The 27123-nt window shown below is 38.0% G+C and overlaps 1 protein-coding gene across 2 annotated transcripts; it reads left to right on the plus strand.

Annotated features, from left to right (window-relative positions):
- Positions 1-2707: 2707 nt before the first annotated feature.
- TMEM268 (transmembrane protein 268) lies at positions 2708-27123 on the plus strand. Of its 2 annotated transcripts, none has more exons than XM_072429560.1 (9): positions 2708-2911; positions 4159-4312; positions 8643-8740; positions 13851-13958; positions 14847-14996; positions 15075-15185; positions 19448-19519; positions 20159-20344; positions 23175-27123. In XM_072429560.1, exons 2-9 carry the CDS (start codon positions 4246-4248, stop codon positions 23349-23351), a joined length of 969 nt encoding a protein of 322 aa, XP_072285661.1. In that variant the 5' UTR covers positions 2708-2911; positions 4159-4245; the 3' UTR covers positions 23352-27123. The 2 variants fall into 2 exon arrangements, with proteins under 2 accessions (XP_072285661.1, XP_072285662.1); XM_072429561.1 differs by lacking the exon at positions 2708-2911 and adding an exon at positions 3653-4047.

Raw genomic sequence — 27123 nt, forward strand, 5'->3', positions numbered from 1 at the left:
TTCAGAAACTTTTTTTCTAGATTTTCCTCCTTTAAAATTGGGTGCGTCTTATATTCCGGAGCGTCTTATACGGCGAAAAATACGGTAATTTTTTTAGGGAAAGAGTTAGATGTGAGGGGGAAAACTTTATATTTGCGGAGGGTCATTATTAGTGTTGGTCGTATATCTCTCTATTCGATTCAACGGCTATTTGATCGAATAGTGAGATTTTGTTCAGGTGATTGAATGCCCAATTCGAACACCATTGAAGTCAATGGTGGGGGAATTGGGGTTATTTTTAGGGACTATTAAGGGCTGCAAGAGCAATCAGATTGCTCTCGCAGCCCTTTACTAGTTGTATGTGTTCTTGGATAGAGTTTCTCTATCCAAGAACACAGAGAGTCCTGTGTTCCTGGATAGAGAAACTCTATCCAGGAACACATACTACAGGACTGCAACAGCGATCCTGATTGCTGTTGCAAGTGGAATGCGTTCTTGGATAGAATTTCTCTGTCCATGAACACAGGGCACTAGATGTGATGAATGGGGAAACTTGTCCCCATTCAACCTGTAGTGCCCAGGGATTGCCTGCAGTCACAGCTGTGACCGCAAAGTTCCCAAGGTCATGTGACTGTGGGAACTGAACTGCAGATGAACTCTGCCATTCCACTACGATCCCCTGGGCACTACAGGTTAATTAACCAGTAGTGCTCCGGGGATCGTACACTCTTCTCAATGATTGTAGACTCTGCTTCAATCATTGAGAAGATGCCCGGTTTTACTGTCGAATCTCGTTTTTTTCGGGTCGGGTCTACCCGAAATTCGAACAGCCATTTTCGGGTTGAATATAACAACAATTCGAATTCGAACACCAAGACTAGTCATTATGATGGAAACGTGATGATCAGTGGGTGTAATAACTGCTCTTCTTAATTGATCGGTTGGAGTAGTAAATGCTTTTTAATCATTGGCCAGTGGAAGAGAGAAATGCTCTTTAGTCATTGGCCAGCTGGAATAATTAATGCCCCTTCCTTGAATCAATGAAACCCTCAACATTCATACAATAAATTTTAATCACATCTGTATAAACACATGACATATTAGTATATTTTATATATATTTTCATCTAACCTTTGTATTATTATTATTACACAGTATTTATAAAGCTCTGACATATTACGTAGCACTACACAAAGTCCATAGTCATGTGACTAGCTGTCCCTCAAAGAGGCTCACAATCTAATGTCCCTACCATAGTCACATGTCTTTAATACAGTCTAAGGGCATTTTTGGGGAAGCCAATTAACCTAATTGCATTTTTTTGGAATGTTGGAGGAAACCAGAGTACACGGAGAAAACCCACGCAAACACAGGGAGAACCTGCAAACTCCATGCAGATAGTGTCATGGCCGAGATTCAAACCTGGGATCTAGCACTGCAAAGGCCAAAGCTTCCACCTGGCCTATAGCCATCCCTGGTGGTCAATAGTCCTAGCTCAGCTATGAGGAGAGATTAGCTGAACTGAATCTATTCTCCCCTGAGAAGAGACGTATAGGGGGGGATAGGATCACCCTGTATAAATATATAAACGGTCCATATAGAGAACTCTCTTCCCCATTATTCACTGTGAGATCATTACAAAGAACAAGAGGGCACTCTTTGCGTCTGGAGGAAAAGAAGTTTAAGCTCCGGATAAGGAAGGGATTCTTCACTGTAAGGGCTGTGATAATTTGGAATCGGCTCCCTCAGGAAGTAGTTTCAGCAAGTACTATAGATCAATTTAGGAAAAAGCTGGATGATTTCTAGAAGCACAGAATATAACTGGGTATTAAGGATTTAAAGTAAAAATAACAGTGACTGTTGGTCCAGGGAACATCGGATTGCCTCATGGAATTAGGAAGGATTTTTTTTCCCCTGTTGAAACAAATTGTACCAGGAGTTTTTGTACCTTCCTCTGGACCAACTATGTCTTATTGGGTTTTATATCCGGGATATGTTTATTTCCCTAATGGTTATCACTGTGTGCTGTGCCCACAACATGACATTTGTTTGCAATCAATATAATAACTTTCTGTAATGAACATAACACATCTTGCTGGGGTTCATATAACTCCAATATCAATAGAGCCCTGTCCTCTTTATAACTTGTCCAACTTACTACTTTTTACATAACACTGATTTGTAGAATTCATATTCTTGAAATGGCACACCATACACTGCTGCAACTTAATGAGAGCATGCCCATCTAGTTTAAAGCGCTATTTTTAATAGCCTCGTGGCAGCTGGTTGCTGCTGAACTATACACATTCGGACAAAAAAAAAAAAAATCCGTCAGCACAAATGCGCAGCAATTCAGCATTTTCTTTCTGGGCCTGTTTAAATCCCATAATGCTTTGCGGCATGTAAATTACCCGAGTGCCAGTGAAAGCCACGCAGCGAGGCTCTAGACCTTGTGATGGGGCGGGGTCGAAGGTGACAGAAGAGGCGGGGCTAGGTCGCGAGACAGACAGAGGAGGCGGGCGAATTGATAGTGAGATAAGAGCAGGGGCGGGGCCATTCAATTGCATTGTTGGCTAAAGGGGCGTGGTCGAACTGATGTGCCGATAGAAGAGGAGGGACGAATTGCTGTAGGGCTGGAAGAGGCGGGGCTATGGTGCTTCAGAGAAGCACGAATAGGCGGGGTATAGCTGGTATGCAGACAGAAGGGGCGGGGCAAGGCTGCAGCTCTGTTGGATTTCGAGAGAGAAATAAGGAAGAGTCGCTGAGCAGCGCTTTGTGTTTTATAGCACTAGATAGCGGAGAGCGGACGAGTTTCCTGTCTGCTAACTGATTATGTGATAATGACTTATACTTCACACCCACACTGCTCTGTAACAACTTGGGAGGACTCAGAGATGCCTAGATGTCAGTGGAGATCTCCTGGACATAACAGGTTCTCTTTCATGTCTCTGACCTGTCACTTTCTTTCTCTTATCTCTCAGTAGATGTTTTCTTCTGCTAGAAATTACAGGTTATTGTAGAGTGAGCCAGGCTGGGAAGTTCTGCTAACCCTGAGGGAAACTTTTATGCAAATAAGTTGGGTTTCTAGTTGTGTGGACACATTACTCTATTTTTTGTATGTTCCTCTTCAACAGGATGCGCCTCTCTAGACTTTTGTAGCTATAAGCTACTCTGAATTATTGGTATTATGCAGAAAGGGAATTGTACAAACACATTGCATTGTGTATGTGCCCATTATGGGGGTCTCCCACCATCCCTGTGCTAAGATCCCATTATGGGGGTCTCCCACCATCCCTGTGCTAAGATCCTAGGTCCGTAAACTTGATATGCCCAATATTAGGGTCTCCCACCATCCCTGTGCTAAGATCCTAAGTCTTTACACCTGCTGTACCTATTATGGGGGTCTCCCACCATCCCTGTGCTAAGATCTTAGGTCTGTACACCTGATATGAACATTATGAGGGTCTCCCACCTCCTTGTGCTAAGATCCTAGGTCTGTACACTTGATATGCCCATTATAAAGGACTACCACCATCCCTGTGCTAAGATCTTAGGTCTGTGCACCTGCTGCGCACATTATGAGGGTCTCCCATCATCCCTCTGCTAAGAACTTAGGTCTGTACACTTGATATGCCCAATATTAGGGGCTCCCACCATTCCTGTGCTAAGATCTTAGGTCTGTACACCTGATATGCCCATTATGAGTGGCACCCACCATCTGTGAGTTTCTGGATCTGTATACTGACTGTGCCCAATATGTGTTCCCACTATCCTTGTGCTTAGAATATAGATCTCCACACCCACTTTCCCCATCATGAGGGGCTTCTACCACCCTCATGCTGAGATCTTGAGTCTGTACACACGTCATGCCCATTATATGTGTCGGAGCTCCATTGCCCTAATACATGCATTCAATCACAAAGCAGTGCCTCAGCCTTTTGGTTTATTTTTTAATTTTTATTATCTGAGTTCTTCTAGTCTCAAAAAACAGTAACTTGTTGTTGTTTCAAGAATAAGAAAGAATATTCAAACTTCCTGTATGAATTATATTTGTCAGTTACAGTTCTGGTAAGTGACACGGGATATATGTTACAAAGCCCCCATAGACTGGACGTTATGTGACATCAGAGCCCCTGAATAATTTTACATCTGGCACTAATACTCTACTTACTATTCCAGGCTCTCCGACCAACTCAGCTAACAGCAGGAAAATTCCTGCATGGATCAGACTTCTCCTGAGCCAAGCAACGTGACCCCGATGACGGTATGATGAAGGACAAAGCTGTGTGGTCGGCAGGTGGTAATACAGAGCCAGTGGTCACCCTACACTCAGGTAGGTCATTTGATCTTCCTATGTATAGATAACCAGTTACCAGAGTCCCCCTTATAAACGGATAATGAATCCGTTCTACAAGGTGAAAGGTTGGGTGCTGCCTGGCATTAAAAAAAAAAGTATACCTGATGGATATGTTATTCTACATAGATATGAAATGATCATCAATGGATAAATTATTCTGCATTGATATGAAAAAATTATCAATATATTAATTATTCTGCTTTGATATGAAATGATCATCAATGGATAAATTATTCTTCATTGATATAAAATGATCATCAATGGATAAATTATTCTGCATTGATATGAAAAAAATATCAATAAATAAATTATTCTGCACCGATATGAAATGATCATCAGTGGATAAATTATTCTGCATCGATATGAAATGATCATCATTGGATAAATTATTCTGCATCGATATGAAATGATCATCAATGGATAAATTATTCTTCATTGATATAAAATGATCATCAATGGATAAATTATTCTTCATTGATATTAAATGATCATCATTGGATAAATTATTCTTCATTGATATGAAATGATCAATGGATAAATTATTTTACATTGATATAAAATGATCTTCAATGAACAAACATCAAGATGTCTAAATAACTAACCCACTAATGAGCAAAATTGAGAAATTAATTTTAGCAGAATTTTTTTTTAATTGCAAAGCCCGTAAACATGGTATTGTCACCATAATTGCTTTGAAGGAGGGAGTTGGAAGGTGGCCTGTGGATATATGTCCCGAGTAAATTTTCTCTTTTTTTTTTTAAAAAAAAAAAGCAAATTATTTCTCCCTTGATCAAACCTAAAGTGGACCTGAAAATAACAAAAAGTCACCGGGAACTAGAGCTAATGAACAGAAGAAAAAATCCTTTTTTCGTGGTGGCTTTTTTGTTTTAGCTCTACACTATTTGGCATATGTGCCATGTAGTGTACACTGGTGCCACATACAGACCCAGGCAGCAGAGACAATGCAAGTCATGCACATTCACAGGAATTACATAATCAGTAATCATCCAAAGGCCATAAAGATCACCCGTCTTTGTGGAAGTCTGTGGCAAAGATAACATCTTCCTCTAATGTGGCATCACTTTAAGGTGGTTGCACATTGGTAAGTCAAGTTAGGTTGAAAAAAGACATAAGTCCATCAAGTTCAATCACCCTATGGACCCCAATGGTTTTAAAGCAATCTATAGTAGTTGCTGAAACTACTTCCTGAGGGAGATGATTCCACATTTTCACAGCCCTTACAGTGAAGAATCCCTTCCTTATCCGGAGCTTAAACTTCTTTTCCTCCAGACGCAAAGAGTGCCCTCTTGTTCTTTGTAATGATCTCAAAGTGAATAATGGGGAAGAGAGTTCTCTATATATAGACCATTTATATATTTATACAGGGTGATCATATCCCCCCTTATATGTCTCTTCTCGAGGTAGAATAGATTCAGTTCAGCTAATCTCTCCTCATAGCGGAGCTCCTCCATTCCCTTTATTAGTTTAGTTGCCCTTCTCTGCACTCTCTCCAATTCTACAATTTCCTTTTTGTGAACTGGTGCCCAAAACTGGACTGAAAATTTCATACACTGTATATCTCTGCATATGCTGTGCATACTTGCTGATTATAGCAGAACTATAAATGTTAGTCAAGAAAATATGTTTTTTTAGCTGCCCACCATCTTCAACTGAACTGAAAGTCAATTTAAAGCACCGAATATAGTATTGTCACCATGTCAGTGGTGGAGGTCAGATAAACTCAGTGTTAAAACAGAGGTGGGAAAATGTGGTTGGTTCATGGTTGGTTCAGTGGATCCACCTGTACCCACAACAATATTGGACACAAAGTTGAACATTCAGCTAATTTTTGCCAATTGGCACATGGCTTTTGGTGGCAATTACAAAGCCCCTAAACATGGTATTGTGAAATTCATTCCCATCCAGGATGCAATGACTGTTAACGAGGACTCCAGTCAGTTAAATAAATACATAGAGTGCATATGAGGGGTTTGGCCTGCCACAAGATATGTCCATCCAGTTTGGAGATTTACATAGACCCTTTATACAGCACAGCACAATGGATGGCACTATTTGCAGTTAAGAAATACAGAATTGCCTTCTTTCCAGTCCCTGCCTGCTATCTGCACCTTAATGAGTTTTCTTTTCTCTCTACTTTGCTTTCCCTCCTATTGGCTTGCTCCATGTTTGCCTATAGCACTCCTGATGGCTACCAGTCTTGCTATTTCCCCTCATAGGCTGAGCACTGCTGTACAGGGTAATAATTGGGCTGATACATTGTTCAATGCAGTACTTAAATAAGTTTGATAAAAATTTAATTTGAATGATGCATTCTCTTCTGTAATAATTTGTGTCTCTATATCTGCCTGTAATTTAGCTCTAAATGTAAACATTAATTGACCCTAGCATGTTGCTGTCATTATCTCTAATGACAGTTCTAAATTACCACCTATTAGGTAAGAAGCTTCCAGCTATACTTAGAGAAGAAACTTCAAGACAAAGGTTGTGACTGGAGAGGATTTCAGGGAAATAGGGACTGTTCTCAAGCAGCTGACTAGCTCATCCTTAACATTATGGTTATCCATTGGATTCAGTATTAATACTCAAAACATTATGCAGGTTAAAAGTTCTGACTCTTATTATTGTGCATCCTTGTTCTGCATCAATGAAGTACTGAAGTCAGCAGGAGCACCCATAATTCTACTCTCAGTACTAGTTTCCGTCAATAAGATCAAGGGATCATATGATATCACATCAAGAGGTCCTTATGCTTTATGCAGGATCTGGATCTGTCAACTTCTCATCAAAATAGAAGATGTTGGATCTTTTACCACAAACCTGATCATTTGCAGAATGTATGAAAAAACTTATGTGTCCCTCCAAGAAATATGATTGCCATTTCTAACTTTTTCTTGCAAAGGCTAACTGCGTGGCTTTCTGTTTTAGTATATATCGTGTCACCTAAAACAAATATTTAACTATTTAATGCAGAACTTATGATATGCATACTTGGTCCGAGTCAGTGACTTGACAGCGAAGTATTCAAACCATATAATGAGCATGGTTTGTTAATTTCCTTGTGATTGTAAGCTCTGTATGTATCATTGTTTCCTTTTAAAGGATAACTAAACATTTAATTTTCCTCTAGACAATGCAAGCTATTGACCCACTGCGAGCGGTAAAAAATAAATCTGGCCGGGTTCAGCCTGCAAAATCTTGCACCTACCTCCCACCTTCCACCCCCACAAACTGTGCTCACCAGTGGCCTCAGGGAGGACAGGACCTCAATTGGCAGTGTTAAAATTAAACAGACATTAGATTTCTGTTGCTTGAAACAATCTTTCCTGATTTACAGTGGCCGGAAAACAAAAAAAGTGCTGTACAAATGAAAGGATGAGCAAGCAGCACCCAGCTCCACTTTCCTCCATTAGAAACTACAGCAGTCTTCCCAGTGCAGTTGTTTACTGATCTGAGTGGATTATTGATTGATGTCAGGTGACCGCTGTACAAATGCTGGATTTTCACCCAAGATCATGATTGTTCATCTTGCTCCATAAACATCTAGTGTGTATACACAGCTTAAAGCTACGTACACACTTCCAATTATTATCGTTGGAAAACGAACGACGAACGTTCATGCACGATATATACGAACGATCGTATAGCACCGATCCTGCACATAGAGTTAACGACACGATCGTTCGTAGATATTGTACTCACAATAGATACGATCGTTTGAGCGATAGAGGAACTATGTGCACGACAGGAAAGTGAACGGACGTTCGTTCATCACGCATGCTCTGAACATGGACGATCAACGAACGACCGTACACACGAACGATGTTCAACGATCGTCGTCCAATCCGATCCGTCGGTCCGGTCGTTCGTTTCCAGCGACTTTCCTCGTTCGTCGGCGTCGTTGGTTACTTTTTTACGAACGATTTTTTGCCCAATCGATCGTTCGTCGTTCGATTGGAACGATAAAAATTGGAAGTGTGTACGCACCTTAAGAGTGGAGGGACAAAACAAATAAATGTTATTCACTGCAGCAAAGATAAGTTAGGTCTTCTGCCCTGCCAGTCAGGGCTATCTAAATCTCAGGGCTTATGCCAAGAGGTGAGCTATACAAATATCAAGTAGTTTGTAAGAACCTTATTGTTAAGCTTTAGATATTGCATCATAAAATATATTGCAAGTTATAATTAATATGACCTGCCAGTTCTGGTTAAGCTTCATGGAAGAATCAAAATTCAAGACTTGTTAGGCAATCTGGATAAGCTAAAGCTCTGACTTTTTCTTTGTGTAGGTCTATATAATGGACGATTGCTGACTGTTCTGCCTTGCAAATCAGGAGCTGAACACACTGAAGAATGCCTGCAGCGCCTACAGGACTGCGGAATACAGGTGATTAGGGATCTGCATGTAATGGTCATTTTTTTTCTAACTTGCTTTCATGGAAGCAGAACTAAAAAATTGCAAACAGGCTGGTTGTTTATGGCAAAAAGGGATGGGCAATGCCCCATTCAATAACTTTTCCTGCCGGTTCACAATCTCTGCTCCTTCATGGGCATTGGCATCTTCACATACTCATCTTCTTTATTATGGAAAAAACCTCCTTGGGCCCCACATTTGTTATTCCATGTAATCCTATAAAGGAGTATTTTTCAATAAATGTTTTGACGAACTCTTGGGTTTCTTCAGCAGTTTATGAAACTCAGTTCAGTTTAACTGATTCCAATGATCGTTTTGGTTATCTGTAAGGGTGATATTCTTACCACTGGCCAGCAATGTAAGAGGCATTCTTTTCACTGCCACCACACTAATATACTGTGATCTGTGGATATAGTAATTTTAGTAGGAGTTCCCCTGAAGACCTGAAAGTTATTTCAAGGGGTACCCCTATATTAATTAGGTTGAAAAACACTGCTAAAGTGAGTCACTTGTGTGACTGCCCTGAGTCTTCTGGGGTTTCTGACATTAAATCCAAGATGGTGCCATCCAACGGTAGTTTAAGGGTTTCTGAGTTGTTGAAGGCAGACTTTTTACAACTATATACAAGTTCTCTTTAACTACTTACCGTTCACTGCAACATGAAGTTCTTTTTAAGCACCCATGCAAATACTAGGGTTTACAACCCATGAGGCAAGGCCACGAACTCGTGAGCAACTAAGTACAGTGGTACCTTGGTATAAGTCCTTAATCGGTTCCAGATCCCTGGACTTATATCAAACAGGACATATACCAAACAACTTTTTCCCATAGGAAACAAAAGGAAAATACATTGATGGGGCTGTATAGAAAAATTTAAACACTGCTTAATACTACATAAATACAAAAGCAATTAGATGAAATAAATGAAAATTTACCCTCACTTTACCTTGCTGAGAGGAGTCGAGTGCCTACTAGCATGGTGCACAGAACAGAGGAGGAGGAGAGGTTATGTAATTCACAGAGAGTTATAGCACGGGTTGTTCACTGAATGGTAGCAACTGGTGTACTGACGCTTATGGGCAGTCGTGGCTTTGTCTCGAGAGAGGTAAATAAGGGTAGCATACGGTGTTATGACTCATTTTGACCCATACAAGTTCTAGCACAAAGGTTGTATACCAAGCAAAAGTTTTTGTGTCCAAACAGGACTTATACCAAGTTGGATTTATTCCAAAGCGGACTTATACTGAGGTACCACTGTATTCGTTTATGATATCCAATGTAAAAATAAAAAGCAATTTAACCTGAATTGTTTGCAGCTTTTTCTCTAGTAAAACTGTTTATTGGTTGGGTATTAACATTGATTTAAAGGTCAACACCCTACTACCTTCTGAGTGTAAACCTACAACAGTCAGGCCAAGAATCTTACAAAAAATATTAACATGAAAAAGATCTTCACTCTAAAATTCATTCTGTTCAGACCACCCCCACCCAGGATTTTAACTCATTTATAACACAGTAGTAAACAATCTTTCAGGGATGTTATATTCCTGCATCCAAATTACCAACTTTTTGTTACCCCAGACACTCTTTGTTTTAGGTTTTAAAGTCTTGTATCTTCTCTCAGTTATGGGGCTTTTATTCCCACAATCTCTTTCTTCTTCGCTCTCTGTCTGTTGGTGTTCTGCAAGCCTCCGTTCTAAAACTCTTGCCCTATTACTCTTTTTGTGTGGTGTTGATCAGGCTAGTTATTCATTTAAATTTCATTACTACTTTTATGTATGTGATAGTTAAATGTTTGGCTCAATTCCCAGTCTCACTTCTCTATTATTTTGTGTCCCTAATTGCCTCTCAGTTACCTTTTTTTTCATGTGCTCTAATGTACATTAAACAGAACTTTCATTTTTTGTCATGCTTTCTACTTTTTACAGCTTTACAAGGATGCAAAAGTGGTTTGCAAAATGTAAAATACTGGTTAAAATGAGGTCAGGTTCACTTGGTAATGGATTCTGAATTATTTCATAAGCACATAAACTGATGTCCTAAGCATGCTGTGTTTGCAGTTCAAAGACCATTCGCAGTTGTTCTTAGAGTTCATCTCTTTCCCATAAACTGTAGCTCCTTAAATTGCTTGTTAAGGTGTAAAAATGTAGAGCTCACTCCATTCTGTCATTTTCAACTCACAAACATTTCCAGGATTTATGGCTTTTTGGTATCACTGTTTGTATAGCACCAACGTATTACACAGCGCTGTACAATAAATAGGGCTTGCAGATGATAGATACAGACAGTGACACAGGAGGAAGAGGGGACCCTGCCCCGAAGAGCTTACAATCCCTAGGAGGTGGGATATAGAATGGAGGGTAAATAGTAAGAGTTTAAGAGACAGAAGTAGACGGGTAGGCAAGTTTGGAAAAACTGGAGTTTGAAAAGTTGGAGCAAAAAAATAAATAAATGCAATTTTCAGCATTTTTTTTAATCCACAATATAAAATGCAAATAAAATCAGAGGAGAACAGTATTCACATCTTTTTCTCGAAGGAATTGACTTTCCTGGAGTTTAGGAATGTGTTTGGAAGAAGTTTCCTAGGTGCTCTCATAGAATACTATTAAAGGATACTATTATCAAATTTAGCAGCATCAATGTGTGCTGCATATGTCTAAGATGCCTACCTACAAAAATATTATATTGTAATTGAGTGCTCATTTAAACCTCTGCTGTGTAATAATGCATGTGGCATGCTTTTCTGTGTTAGGGTGCCGTTTGTTTTGAGTGGCATTCCTTTGTACCAAGGCAATGCACCTGCGTGGTATCTCCAAAATGCATAGAAATGCACTGCAAAAAATAAAAAAAAGGCCATGTACCTTTGTGATTTTAGGGTCTGTTAGTAGCCCATTTATTTTCCATGGGCTGCATTAATGCAATATACATTTCTGTGCCTCATTATTATATATATATATATATATATATAGATATATATATAATATATATATATATAGATATATATATACCGGTATATATATAATAATAATAAACAGGATTTATATAGCGCCAACATATTATGCAGCGCTGTACATAAATAGGGGTTGCAAATGACAGACAGATACAGACAGTGACACAGGAGGAGTAGAGGAACCTGCCCTGAAGAGCTTACAATCTAGGCCACATAATTCATTTGCATAAATGCACCAGAATGAAGTAAATGGGCCACCAAGGATATATGTTTTTTGCCATGCTGTTTAAATGGGTACCCTGCTCATTTGTTTTTAACATAAATTGACAAAAGAAAAAAATGCAATTAATACTTACTTATAGCAAACTTTTTTTTTTTTATAGTCTGCATTTCACTTTAACAGTTGCAGCCTACTAATGGTTTCTGCTCTCTCTGTAATATATAATACACGTTCATCTAGCTGCCATGAAGCACTATCTATGATCACCATAATTGTCAATTATAGTGATCACCATGCTGATTGGTTTCCAGTCACTGTATTTGACAGGGCTAGTGGTCATCAATATTTTCTCAACAGAAATGATCACTAAACACAGTAAAGGCAGGAAGGGGGTGAAATTGAAAAACCATGAATGTATTTTACCACGTTTGTTAACATCACCAACAGGCACATAAAGTATAACCTGAGTGTACGACGATATCTTGGGACTTTAGGTGTTCTCTAAATTTGACCTGAAATAAAATGTAAATGTTTGGTATTTTCTAGCTAAAGTCTAGAATTTGTGCCTAAGCAATAAGCTGTAAGTGGCCTTCACACAGTGACACATTGTGGAAAAAGAGATTGTCAGTCAGTAAGGGACAATATATCGGATGCAGGGAGAATACAAGTAATGCTAATGACCGGTCATCAGGTCTGCTTTAAAAGGAACAATCATTTTGTTTTTGCAAGCAAGTTATGAATTATTATTAGAGTCATTGTGACTTTTACAGTTTACATGCTGGCTTTTTCATATTTTTATTGTTTATTGCAGAAGGCACGGGCTATGTCCCCACAATAAAATAAACTTACCTGCTGGTTTGAATTTTTTTAGGTACACTCACCTCCCCTCAATAGCAACCTTGATTTGCCAGGCCAGAAGGACATTAATCCCACACATGTGAATGTAAATTCATGGATTATGTTTTAGAGCAGAAAGGGATGTTGCCTGTCCCTTCTGCAAAAAACCTGTCCACAATATTTTATTCCACTTGAACTCCATCGTCCCACTAATTGACTTACGTTGAGAATCAGTAAAGCATATTACTGCTGCATATTGTAATATACTTCTCTTTGTCATTGTAAACTTAATAATATAGTCAAAGTAGTTATACGGTATAATGCAGGAAAGAGATTTTGATGTTGTTCTTTAAGAACATCTGTAACCTTTACACTGAGCCTGTTGACACACCATTTTGCAGGTATAAAACAACTTATCTAAGGCTCCAGTGTCTCCACTCTTTCCTGGGCCCAGCTATTATCCGGAAACCCACAATAGGCTACCATGTCCTTCGGTATGGGAATTGTCATGTTGGCATATCCTATTTATGTTGGTATGCTGTTCTTTTAGGATTTAGGAGGCCATTTTGAGACTCTGCTGTATATGTGGCTAGCACCTGCACCACTGGGGAGCCTGTTTTAGCTAGATGTGTAAGCTAGGGCATAAAGCTCTTTGCTAGGGTTAGCATTTGGGTCTATGAACATGAGCCTCACCAACAGGAGGATTTTCACGAGATTAACCTTAGCAAAAACAAAGTCCCTAAACCTAAAGACAAAAGTGGCATTAGAAACCGAACAGGTTGCTCCGGAAGTATTGTTGTTTGTCTAATATCATAGGAACTATACTGTGGAGGTAAGAATTTGGACTGTTAGATCTTACATCCTGTGGGTGGAATCTGTATAGCTGTAACACACCGAGTTAACAAGACAAAGTTTATCTCCATGTTTCAACCACTGATCCTTATTATCAATCTCTTTTTGTGTATTGGATTTTATCATTTCTAGTTGGCATTTGATGACTTTTTGCACTGACCTAAATAAGTGAAGTAGGTTCTATAGTTTGTGATAAACCCCAATACAATCTTCCCTTTTTCCAGCTGCCTGTGGAACAATGCAGACATTCCCTACAGATCCCTACACTAGTTCCAGAGGTCCACAGATACATTTTCTTCAGCTCTCGTGGTTTTGGGATGATTCTGGCCCTGGTGAGCATCTAATATCTGTAATTCTAACAACATAGCTTAGTTATTCAGTCTCACAGATTTTGAAGTATTACAGTAAAGAACAAACAACTCAAGAATCAGGTTTTAGTTGGTTTCTAAAAGCTAAAAAAATACCAACTGGTTGTTTACATTAGAGGACTAATATAACTGTTCTAAAAAAAAAGGGTCTATGTTGTGAGCTTTAAAATTAATTTCTTTACAATTATAGAGGCAAAGAATAATAAAGGCTTGTCCTCTGATATGGTCCTGCACTACGTTTTATATTAATAATAAAGTAAAATATTATGGAAAATAGTTGTTTTATTAAGACAGGACAATTAAACTAAGGTTGGATTATGCCTGCAAGTGGTGTGGGAATGAAACAAAAAGTCTTTATTTTGGCAAAAGAGATATTGTATGTCCCTGGGGCCAATAACCTCTAGCTTTTTAGTTTAGATCTGCTTTAAAGCAAAAGTAAAATCGCCTAACCATTTTTTGATATGACATCTTCAAGCTCTGATACTGGGGCTGACATCTGCACTCTGGATTTGAGCCTTGTAAAATGGCCGTGGTGATATGAATGCCCAGCATGCATGGCAGTTTATTGATCTTTGCATTAGCAGAGATTGCGCTTTTTAATGTGCATGTGCAGCTCAAAATAAGCTGTGGGGATGATTACATACAAGCAGATGTCCTTTGTTGCAGGAAGATAACTTTAAAGCTAAAACCAGGCTACAATAGGCATGATACTAATAAAACTAGACTTATGATCACTGATACATTACTTGGTCTATTTTAGTACAATTTGTCTTTGTTGTAAACAGATAATAGAAATAGTAAAGGACCTCTTTGCATAGGCTACCTTAAGTTTAAACATTTATAACCTTCCAGATTCTGTATATCTCCATTTGGATCAATCTATACTCCACCGTAGAGATGTTTACCAGTGGTCATACCTGGATCACCAGTATTCCTGTCACTCTGACTGCTGTCATTGTCACAGCTGTGGTCATCATATTCCTCAATCAACAACAAAAGAAGGTGAGCAGAATCCACAGATTTAGGAATTTTGAGTACTTGTTATTTGTTTGCATACTAATTATCTGTCTATCCTGATAGATAAATACCAACACTGACATTATACTGGCAGCAGCCAATGAGTCCTTCATGAAATACAATGTCATCCTGGGAATTAGCGACCGATCTCAGTGCTGTGGAAATAGTCCATCAGTATCCTTTTCATCACAAAAATAATTGTTGTCTATGCCGGTAGACAAGCCATTCTCAGCCAGATTTTCTTCAGAGGTTGCTGGGGAGTTTCTTGAGCTGTGGTCAACTTGTTCCAGATCTAACACCACTTAGCTGGGCTTCAGGTCCCACAAACATGACCTGTCTATAAGGATTGAATTTGGTTCCCCCCAGTAAGTGGGACATTATTCACATTAATCATCAATGTAAGGGGCAATTTTCAAACACATTTATTTTAGCAGAGTTTCCCTGAGACCCGGAGTAGTTTTAGGGTTCCTCTGAAGTAAAAAAAAGTTGAGAAATGCTTATGTAGTTTGTAAAAAAATCACAACATTGCTTGTTTAAATACATGGTCTGTTTTGTGTTTCTGCTGTTTTGATGTCTTAAATCACCATTGACTTTCTTACACCATCCATGATCCTAAAATATTGATAGACAGGCTGCAGGTTGGAGAAGTTGGTTTTATTTTGTTGAAGGAATGTCTCTTCTCTTCTGCAGACTGCACACACACCAGTTCTAAAATCTATGAAATAGACCAATGATATAATTTCCCATAAATATTACCATATTTTACTATATATATATTTTATACAGCATCTAAGGACTGGTAATTTGCAATCTATGACTTAGGGAATTTAAATACAATTTTTAGGAAATTTCAACCGCTTTGAACTAGCTTTCAAGAGGAAAAAAAAAACTGTCTTGAATAGCGTTCATCAAGACAACCTACCACCAACACTTTGGATCATTTCACTGTGTTGATGGAAACCGTGGAAGGTTGACGCTATATAAATACTGTGTAACATTAATAATCATAATATGTTTGCTTTTTGTATATTCAAAACCTGCTTGGAAATGCTGTAAATTGCCAACTTTTTGCTCCCAACCCAAAAATACTCATTTTTCTTGTGTCCCCCCACTGCTCCTCCATTGTCAGCTGGTTTCAGAAACTTAGGGTATCTGTGATATCACATGGTCACTGTAATATGGTTTGAAATGACAGTACTACCTTTAACCATATGTAATGTGAAATTTCATTGATTGAATCGGTGGAAGGAGCTGAACAAGGGCCCCCACTGGACATACATAGTGGGCAAAATGACATGAAAATGAAATGTCTGTAAAACCCAACTGAAACCCTTACAGTATATTGCTGTAATGAAGCCATATGCATTATTCAGTAATGCATTCATTTGATTAATTTCCTGTTTGTACACCTGAAAGTGCAGCAGAAAAGGATAAAATATCCTATGCTTCAGTAAATATGGGGATTCAGACAGTGGCTCCTTAACACCAAACAGAGGTCCTGTAGTTGCCCTCTACACACCAATCAATGGCACGCTCACTACCTGAGCAGCAAAAAAAAAATGGAAAAAGTCAGATAAAGTAATTCATTTTATTTTTATTGCAACCTCAGCTCTACAATATGTAACTCAAACTACTTCTGTTGAAAAACCCTCCAACACAAATATATCTACAGTAAATCCTTGGATTGCAAGTAACCTGGTGGAGTGTTTTGCAAGATGAACAAACCTCTGTATCAAATTTTAAAATTTATAAACAAGCGAGGTCTTGCAATACGAGTAAGGAATCCCTTATGTCAAATGAGATTAGGGAGATGTTTAAATTGTGGGAAAGTGTGCATAATTGTGTAGAAAAGCACCACTCGAATATAGCTGTAGCAGTGCAAGCAATGAATATGTTTAATGACGATACAATGTCACATTTTCGTAAAAAAGGAGGCAAAAGCAACTGTCATTGGATAGGTTCCTTGTTAAAGTTGCACAAAAAGAAAAAGGTTTCCAGTGAGCCAACAGATGGCAATAGTTACATAGTAGGTTAGGTTGAAAAAAGACAAAAAGTCCATCAAGTTCAACCACTAGGGAAATAAATATATCCCAGATATAAAACTCTATAGACATAATTGGTCCAGAGGAAGACAAAAAAACCCTCGTACAACAGGGGAAAAAAAATCCTTCCTTATTCCATGAGGATGTTCCCTGGATCAACACTCTCTGGTATCTTTACTTTATATCTTTAATGCCCAGTTATATTCTGTGCTTCTAGAAATCATCTAGCTTTTTCCTAAAGCAATCTGTAGAAGTTGCTGAAACTACTTCCTGAAGCAATGATTCTGTTAGTTATTAGTGAAAGTCATCCTATACAATAACCCTCATCTTTTCTTGATGATTATTTGTACTTTATACAGTACAGTCTTTTGTAGTACACATTTTTCTATAAATTTTTTTGGGTTGTGGAAAGAGTTTCCATTATTTCTATGGGGTAATTGGCTTTGATATACGAGTGTTTTGGATTACAAGCACGTTTCCTTAACAAATTATGCTCGCAAACCAAGTATGCATAGTCATACTTAAACTTTGAAAATAATATTTTAGGGACATGTTACTACTGACCCCTTTGCTCCCTGCCTTCCCAGCAATACTGGTGACCATACTATGTATTTGGGCTTTGAAACACTTTTTGGGGGTTTTTAAAAGATTTCTCTTGACTGTAATTATAAGTTTGGGAAATGCCATACTTTTTTAAATGTTTTCACATAGACATATTTGGCTTAAATAGCCTGAAAACAAGTTATTGGCATGAAAATGCAATATTTAATTTGGCTTTTTCAACATGTGTATAGTGTTAAATGTTGTAAACCCCAATAGAATGGGGCAGTCTGATGTCCCCCAATTTTACTTTACTTTACATAGCCTCCAATTCTTTATTTCTGTTTAGTAAATCAGACTGTAAAGTAATTTTGCCCACTCACTAAATAAATAAGTTGTAAACTAGCATACTTTATATGAACTTTGTCATGGCCACATGCAAAACTATAAATCATTTTTCATTGACATTGGTAGTAGTTAATGGGGGTCTAGCACCTTTATTTACTTGCATAGATACTTGTTTAATATGTTTGCAGTTATGTGTAAATAAAAAACTTGCAGGAGTCTTACAAGATTTCTAACTTTGAAATTAGGTCTTAGTACAGTATTAGCTTTTTCAATCAAACCGCACACATAAAATTAAATGCATTCAACAGCTAAAGAGGGATTTAATCCTCCTAGCAATATGCTATTTAGATAGTACAGATCCAGCAAGACCTGACTCACTGTATTATTGACCTGTTGTTCTCTGTTAAGGAATCTTTAATATTGGGTTCCTTAGCAAGTCTCTCCTTCAAATAATAAAAGAGCATTTGCAGGTATCAGATGGAGGTAGTCTGTGAGCTACTAAATCCTGCCAGCAAACACTGCAGCTGTACTAAATATATAGGATTTTCTCTGTTTACCTTAAAGCCTAATTGTAGATTTATTGAAAGTTATATAGCTAAGGTCAGTATGCATTAAAAACAGTGTGGGGTCCATTTAAAAAAGCAGCAGTTTTGCTGAAAAACATCCATACTGCTGTTTTTTTTTTAAATTGCACATTTATAAAGTGTAGCCATGCGCTTTATAGCTGTGCTTAGTGGAAAACATTTTGTAGATTTAATTTAAGATGCAAGCCCTAGTGTGAACTAACATTGCAATGTATAAAAGAGAGAGAAATAATCCGCTGTTAAAAAACAGCCCCATCTGTTAGTATAATCTGTTAGGGGGTCTAAATGTTAAGGGGGACTAAGCTAAGGTCTGAATATTAAGAGGGGCTGATCTAGGGGATGAATATTAAGAACGAAGACTGGTTTGGGGTCTAAGTGTGGGTTCTGAATGTTATCGGAAAGGATTTCTCTAGGGTCTAAATATTAAGGAAGACTGATCTGGGATCTGAGTGTTAAAGATGCACAGATCTGAGCTCTAAATGTTAAGGGAAACTGATCCAAGTTGTTAGTATTTGGTGGAGACTAATTTGGGGTCTGACTGTAATGTAAGTGTCTGGTAACAGCTGTCTATGATGGAAATTTCCCCCAGTTTGGAGAAACTTCCTTTGGCTTCCAGGATAGGTAGTGAAAGAAAATCTGTCTAGCAGGACTAAAAATAAAACTTGCAGAACTAATAACCCTTCTTTACTCTATCCAAAACTAAAAGACTTACTTCTATGTTAAAAAACAAATTATTTGTGATGACTGAACGGTACAATCTGTGTTTCCTCTATTATAATGCTGCAAGTGTATATTGCTATATTCAATTTACATTTGTGTAAGTAAACGCTTTTGCAGTTTTTTTGAGTCCTGGGTGAATAATTCCATCCATTTAACAGGTACAATATCATCAAATAAAACATTTCCTTCATGTATTGCCCAGCTGTGTTTCATCTACTTCCATCTGTGGGGATGTCAGCAGAAACTCTCCCAGCGTTTAACCAGTATGCATAAGGTAAATGAAAAAGGTCACCAGAAATCCATATTCAGATTTTTGTTTTAATAGAAACCTATATTTACAGAAACATGGCAGCTTTTGGTCTGAAATATTTTGTACTGTATTTTTAGCCAATACTTTCCACTCATTTCTTGCAAATGCTTACCCCCACTCACTGCACATGCTGGTCCATGTTATATTTTCCACACCCATTTGCATGTACATATTCTTGCCATTCTCTTCATAATCCTATCCTGCATATGCTCTCTCTCTATCTTGTTATATTTCCTAAATTTCTATACTGCACATATAGCCCCATAATACTATTCTACTCCATACTTCTTTTCTGCACAAACGGTCCCTTGTTACACCATCCACACCTCTCTTCTAAACATATTACCTTATATGATACTCTCCACACTTCTCACCTGCATATCCTGCTTCATGCAATATCTTCAAAAATTTACTCTTGCAAATACTATACAATTTCCCATGCTCTGCATTCCATTTCTGTGCATGTTAACAGTAAAAAAAAAAAAATAATAGCTTTGTTTATAGTATCCTCAACCATGCTAGTTCTGAAACATGTACACTCTAGCTAAATTAATTTTAAATGCTACATTGTGTCTTGTATTATTTTTTTTTTTTAAAACACAGGACGATATCAAGCATTGTTTGGACCAACTATTTATCGTAATAGAAATTCCTGCTGACCCAATGTTGGCACAGCTAAGTACTGAAGAGCACATGACAGAGGAGAGCCCCCTGCTTGCCAGTGAATCCAGACATAAGTCTGTTCTATGCAGCAAGAAGATTCCACTGATCCTGTGGGATAAACCAGAAGTGAGTATATAGAATTGCTGCTTATGTAAATTCAAAGAGGTACTTAAACCTGCCATTGTAAAGGTGCGTACACACTTCCAATTTTTATCGTTCCAATCGAACGACGAACGATCGATTGGGCAAAAAATCGTTCGTAAAAAAGTAACCAACGACGCCGACGAACGAGGAAAGTCGCTGGAAACGAACGACCGGACCGACGGATCGGATTGGACGACGATCGTTGAACATCGTTCGTGTGTACGGTCGTTCGTTGATTGTCCATGTTCAGAGCATGCGTGATGAACGAACGTCCGTTCACTTTCCTGTCGTGCACATAGTTCCTCTATCGCTCAAACGATCGTATCTATTGTGTGTACAATATCTACGACGATCGTGTCGTTATCTCTATGTGCAGGATCGGTGCTATACGATCGGTCGTATATATCGTGCATGAACGTTCGTCGTTCGTTTTCCAACGATAATAATTGGAAGTGTGTACGTAGCTTTAGTCTCTCAACTCTGAGTCAATAAAATTCCAGCCTGGTTACCAGTACTTTTTCCATATCATGGTGCTTTATGATTGTACAGGTACAGATGACTGTTATAAGGTAGGCTTAAGCTGCATACACATGTCCAATAATAATCGTTGGAAACGAACGACCGATTGGCCAAAAATCGTTCTAAATAAAAGTGACCGACAACGCCGCTGAATGAGAATTGTCGTTGGAAATGAACGATGGGCACTGCGGATCTGATTGGCCGATGATCATTCATCATGTATCGTATGTACACTCGTTTAGTGATCGCGGATGTTTCTGCAATACACTTTCTTCTTTACATGTCACTCTCTGCATCGTTCAAACGATTGTATCTAGCGTGTGGACACTATTGGGGGAATATATTTGAACGATCGCATCATTACAGCATGTACAGGATTGTGCACAATACGATTGTTCAAAAAAAATCGTGCATAATCGTTGATCGGTCGTAATCGTTCGTTTTCTAACAATAATTATTGGAAGTGTGTACATACGTGTGTGCATTTTTTTCTGTGTGTGATTCATATTTGTGGACTTAAAATGTCAATATCTGTCTTTGAACATATTTAATTATTACACTTTTCAATTGGTCATAAGGTAAAATATTGCGTTAATGTTATGCTTTTTTTCTTCTATATTTGTAATTATTTACTAATACAATTTTAGTTAAGAGGTAACAAATTACTATAGGGTACTATCCCCATTCTATATCTATGAATAGAGATCTTTGTAAATATTTAGTTTTGTTCACCTCATTTCTGAACAAAACTTCAGCAATTGACTTTTAATGAACTTTCTAAAAAATTATTCATATGTCAGTATAATTTTTTTAGTATAAAATATGCTGCTTATGCTGAATCAAATTGTCAATCAGGACACTTTTGGTATGCTGCTAACTAAACCATCTCATTGGTAAGTTACTATAGGCTACTATTCCCATTCTAAATCCATGAAGAGATCTTTGTAATCATTTATTCTGTGCACCTCATTGCTGAACACATAGTCTATGTCTCTTTTCAATTAAACAAACTTACTTGCCTGTTCAAATTATTTCATAAAATGTACACTAAGATGTGCATATGCAACATAGTATACTACTTGTGCAAGTACAAGTGGCATGTCGTGGTGCAGGAATGGTTAAATTCTCAGGTGTGTGTGGAAGTTAGGCCATTCCAGCCAATCAAGCTAATCATTTTATTATTATTAATATTATTATTAATATTAATAATATTATTAAACAGGATTTAAATAGCGACAACATATTACACAGTATTGAACATTAAATAGGGCTTGCAAATGACAGATACAGACAGTGACACAGGAGGAGAAGGGGACCCTGCCCCGAAGAGCTTACAATCTTGATAGTGTGGGAAATAACACACAATAGGAGGGGAGAAGATTCCGGACCCAGAAGAAGACCAGATGTCAGCGCCACCGCTGGAACTCTCTATCACATTTCTGTGCTATAGCTGTTGGTCCTCTGGTCATGCCACCCCCATTAAATAAAACCTAAATTCCTTTATCCCCTTTACTAGTCAGCAACATTCTGTTCTGGTTCCCCCTCCTCATTCCCTTTGTGATGAGTTAGCATATACTACTAGAGTAACTCTCTGTCCAAATTATCCACTACCAGCCTATTGGGGTTTGTGATTTGCTGTACTGCTTGTCACTCACAATTTTACAGCCAAAGGAACTTATGTATATGTTACATCATCCACATTACTGTTTGATCAGCCTGCATGCAACTATGCAGTGCTTCTAGTCTAAATGCTCTAACCCAACAGCAGCCAGCAGCGTGACCATTTGCAAATATGTATGGTTTAATGATTTGGAATACAGAAGAAAGCTCCATCCTTTGCTCCCAGCACTGCCCAACCCACCCCAATTCCTGAACTTCTTGGTCCCTGAATGACACTGGTCAGAATATGCTGCACCTGGGCAGGCCTAATGGTGTAAAAGGCAGCAAATGCATTTTGCCTAAGGACACCCACTTCTCCAAACTTACATTCATTCATCAGTGCAATTTAATATTTGCATCATTCCTAAGAGTCAATCCATTGTTTACATCAGAAATTAGGGCTTGAGTGGAGTACTGAGCCAAGGTTTGGCAGGGAGATCTATTCCTCACTCTTGTGATGTTACTGGGAATAAAATAAGGTATGTAATGAGAAAGGATAAGTTTTATTTCATTTTTTTATAAGCATTTTTAAGGGTAGGGGGAGAGAAGACAGAATATAAGCAGATTAAACTTCAGCTTTAGGGATTTCATATGATTCATATTTCTTGTATAACAGTAGTTTTTTTCCTATCAGGTAATGGCTCGACAGCTTCTGGTTGTAGCAAGTGCCTGTTATGTGCGTCTTCTTATTTCTGGGCAGCTACCGAAGGCCCCTGGTGCTGGCCACACTGGTGTCCTGGATGTCCCATGCCCATGCCAGTTTATTGAGCACAGTGTTCTGACTTCTGGAAGGTGCTTTACATGGATGTAGAAAGAGGAACTAAAAGGAACCAGAACAAAAAAACAGAGCATGAGAACAAAATCTCAGTCCTACCTACGGTGGTGAGTTCCCTTCTGGTATGGCATCAAAAGTGGATGCATCAGACGATACATTAGCAACAGCCTTTGGAATATGGATGACCTAGAACTGCTAAACAGTCTCAGCACGCAGATTGCATTTTCTACAGAACTCTGCTTTGTCTCCTGCTGTGACCAATTTGGTCCCTGCTGCAGTAAAGCTGTATAGGTCTGAAAAGATGACAACCTACTGAGAACAATCGGGTTTACATGACTGACTAAGATGTGAAAGACGTTTTGAATGGACTAAAATGTATTCATACTCTGCTCAATTTTTTAGTATAAAATATGCTGCTCATGCTGAATCAAATTTGTCAATTAGGACAATTTTGTTATGCTGCTTGTTAAAAGAAAAATTACCTTTTTATGAAAAAATGGGATATGATTCCAATGGGCCTATTCAAATTGCAGCAGTGAAATGTTAAGTGCAGTAACTAAAAGCACCCAACCTGAAATCAGTTTTAGTATTTCTGGATGGGTTTTGAAGTGATTTGTGCGAATCAAAACTAAAATATCCCATTGGTGAGCAGTTGTGGGTCACATTCAACTAGACCACACTTTCTTCTTTTCAAAAATTTTTATTGGCATTTTAAAAAAAATATATAAACAAGAACAGTAAAAAAAAGGACAAGATAAAAGGAAAGACATGAAAAGGGGCCCTTGAACATAAACATTACACCAAAAAAGCAAAATCGAAGAACAAGGATATGAAAAAAAAGACAATACAATCAGAAAAAACATTAAAACAAATAGAAAAAAAAGGGTAGTCCAAATGTGACCAGAACATAAATAAAACCATGCAGTGGGGAAAAGAAACAGGCGAGCCAAAAGGGAGCATATAATCGTAGAGAAAGTAGCCTACAATCCGAATCTTGGGTAGAATGGTGGTCCAACCAAGGGGTCCAAATCTTACAAAATTTAGAGACAGTGTCATTGACTCTTGCAGACATTCTTTCCAACACCTTTGTGTCCGATAGGTGAGACATAACCGCCTGAAAATTAAGAGAAGGTTTCTTCCATGCTGCGGCAATAACTTGCTGAGTAGCCAAAAAAACAAAGGACAGCAATATACGTTTGTATTTAGGTAAAGTTGGGTTAGGTTTATGGAGCAGTGCTTCCCAAGGATCTCTCCTGATAGACACATTCAGAGCAGATCTAATATGATTGTAGACTCTAATCCAGTGCCTTCGGACTATAGGGCAAGCCCACTAAATGTTCTTGAAAGTGCCTATCGCAGCGCAGTAGACCAGACTTTCTTAACCTTTTTACCCTGGAGGAGCCCTTGAAATATTTTGTAGGCTTCAGGAAACCCCTGCAATAACCAATTAATTTGAGATCTGCCTTCTACATTGGTCATAAGTGGAATTAATGTCCCTTTTACAAACGTGATCAGAATGCTATCATTACAGACCACTAACACTATCAGTGGTTTCCTACAGCTGGCTCTGCCAAGTGACATTGGTCCTGGAATAAGGCAAATACCATCTCATGGGAGGTTATCACCCACAACTCAAAGAACCCCTAACAACCTCTGAAAGCACCCTTAGGTTCAACAGAACCCTGGTTTAGAAATGAGAAAGATGTTTACTATGTAGCTATGTTTCCATGCTCATTTAAGTGGAATTTTTAGTTTTTATGAGTGTCAGGATTCCATTAATTTGTAGTCACATTGGTTATTAATTATCTTACGTTAGGCAGATGATGATTTTCCAAAAGCATTTAGGGTTGTGAAACCACCTTGGTTTCACCACCATGGTGCCTTGAAGTCCGGGACAGGTGTTAGTTGTTCAACCTATCCCTTGAAGGTGATGAAATTGTCAAATTGCTAGGGTAGACAGGTTAAAATGGAATTTTTACCATGTAATAAATGATGTCCCCACCACTTTTTATGGATGGCCTTTCAGTTTGGCTTGCCTCTGCATCGTTGGATGTTGGTGTTGTAAAAACAGGTCCCAGACAAGGTCCCAGGAGTGTTTTGCAAGTTTGTAATGATCAGGAATAGGTTTTCTTTAAAGCAAAACTAAACTGTTTGTGAAATTTTGAGCCCCCAGGAGCATTTGCCCAGTTTGTTTTCCTTGTAAATGCCTTTACCCAGAGATGTAATTGCTGAACGAGTCCCTCTCATTATGCACATAGGAGTTTATTTCTCTGCGCAGAATATTGCCAGGCATTTATACTACACTGCAAATACCTGGCTCAGTCTTCAGACAGGTAAAAAAAATGCTGATGGGCAGGGGGAAACATTCATGATAAAAATACATACAGTTTCTCTTCTGTCATAAAATACTACCTGTCAATTTTTTTTTAAATAGTTTAGTGTCAGTTTTATTTTACAAGTTCTAATCTACCTTAATGCCATATCACACAAATGATCTGATAGAAAGACTTCTTACCTATATACTCAAGTAAAAGCCAATTTTTTTTTCCGTTGAAATGCTAAAAAAAAAATATTCAGTTTATACATAAGTCTTATCAGTAGATGGTGCTGTGTCCTTGGTTAAATTGATCTATCTTACCTAACCCCAAAGTACAAAATACAGGTTGACATTTGAAAATTTGGCCATCTATAATCCGGTTCTTTCAGTTTCCTGGCATGAATTTAGGATAGCATTTTCAATACAGGGACTGTAGTACACTCTTTGGCCACATATGTTTTGATGGCACTGTTCTCCAGAAACAGCTGTTAGGTCTTGCTTGCTACACTGAGTACACGTTGAGACGTCCCTGCTGCCTGCTCCCTGGAACTGTGCCAGATGTCCGCAGGTCCGGAGGTTGCTGGATTTTTGATTGTCAACCTGTATTTCAAGGTTTACGAAAAGGGAAAGGATATACAGTTTGAGCCCACTGATAAGCGATTTTATGTTTTTTTTCTTTTTAAATATTTGTTTTTTTTTTTTTTTTTAAATACATTTATTTATGCACAATAATGTTTTACAATTCTTTACTGTTTTTAAAGTTCAGACTGACATGTTTTGTGCCTAGGTTTACATTTGTGTCAAAGTAGGTTTCCTGGATTCTCAAGTAAAAAGAAATGCCTTGGTTTCTTTTTATTTAGTATATACAATACCTAATTCTTTAAGGTTACTCCTGTTTAAGCAGAAAAAGGGAGATGTCTCTTCAATGTTAAAAAGACTCATTTCCTTTATGAGAGTATTAGAACTGACAACACTTTTAACATCACAGGAACAAGAAATAAGAAAAGAATCTCCAATGGCATGGACAGAAACAAAAACAACTTTTAAGTTCCTAACTCTTTTTAAAACATCGTTATAATAATATCCTATTTTTCTTTCCTAAACCTATACATATATGAGACATTCTATAATAGCATGACAATAATGCTATTGTGCTTTTAAAAGAACAATCACTGCAATAAATATTATCATAGCAAAATAACAAAAAAATATGGAAATGTTATGCTTTAAATTTACAATCTGCCAAATTATTTTTGCTGAAAGACTTGAACAAATGTATTGATGTAGATGTGTCATTGTGTGTTTTATTATGTGTCTCTAATCCTAATTTGTTTATTTCATGGGTTCCTGCTAAGCCTTTTTATTAGTAAAGCCTTACTTCTCAGGGATAGCTGTGTGTGCTGTTATTCACATATTCACTTGTATTCTCTTCTGCTCAGATCAAAAATGTCAGTGTCATAATAATAATTATAATAAAATTGTATGTATATA

Source organism: Pyxicephalus adspersus, chromosome Z, assembly GCF_032062135.1.
Source record: "Pyxicephalus adspersus chromosome Z, UCB_Pads_2.0, whole genome shotgun sequence".
Classification (NCBI taxonomy): domain Eukaryota; kingdom Metazoa; phylum Chordata; class Amphibia; order Anura; family Pyxicephalidae; genus Pyxicephalus; species Pyxicephalus adspersus.

What these genes read in the sequence shown, in the direction of transcription:
- TMEM268 (XM_072429560.1), top strand. Translation starts at nt 4,246, where the DNA reads ATGATGAAGGACAAAGCTGTGTGGTCGGCAGGTGGTAATACAGAGCCA. An exon ending in TACAGGACTGCGGAATACAG is followed by an intron (nt 8,741 to 13,850) that starts GTGATTAGGGAT and finishes CCCTTTTTCCAG; the next exon opens with CTGCCTGTGGAACAATGCAG. An exon ending in TTGGGATGATTCTGGCCCTG is followed by an intron (nt 13,959 to 14,846) that starts GTGAGCATCTAA and finishes ATAACCTTCCAG; the next exon opens with ATTCTGTATATCTCCATTTG.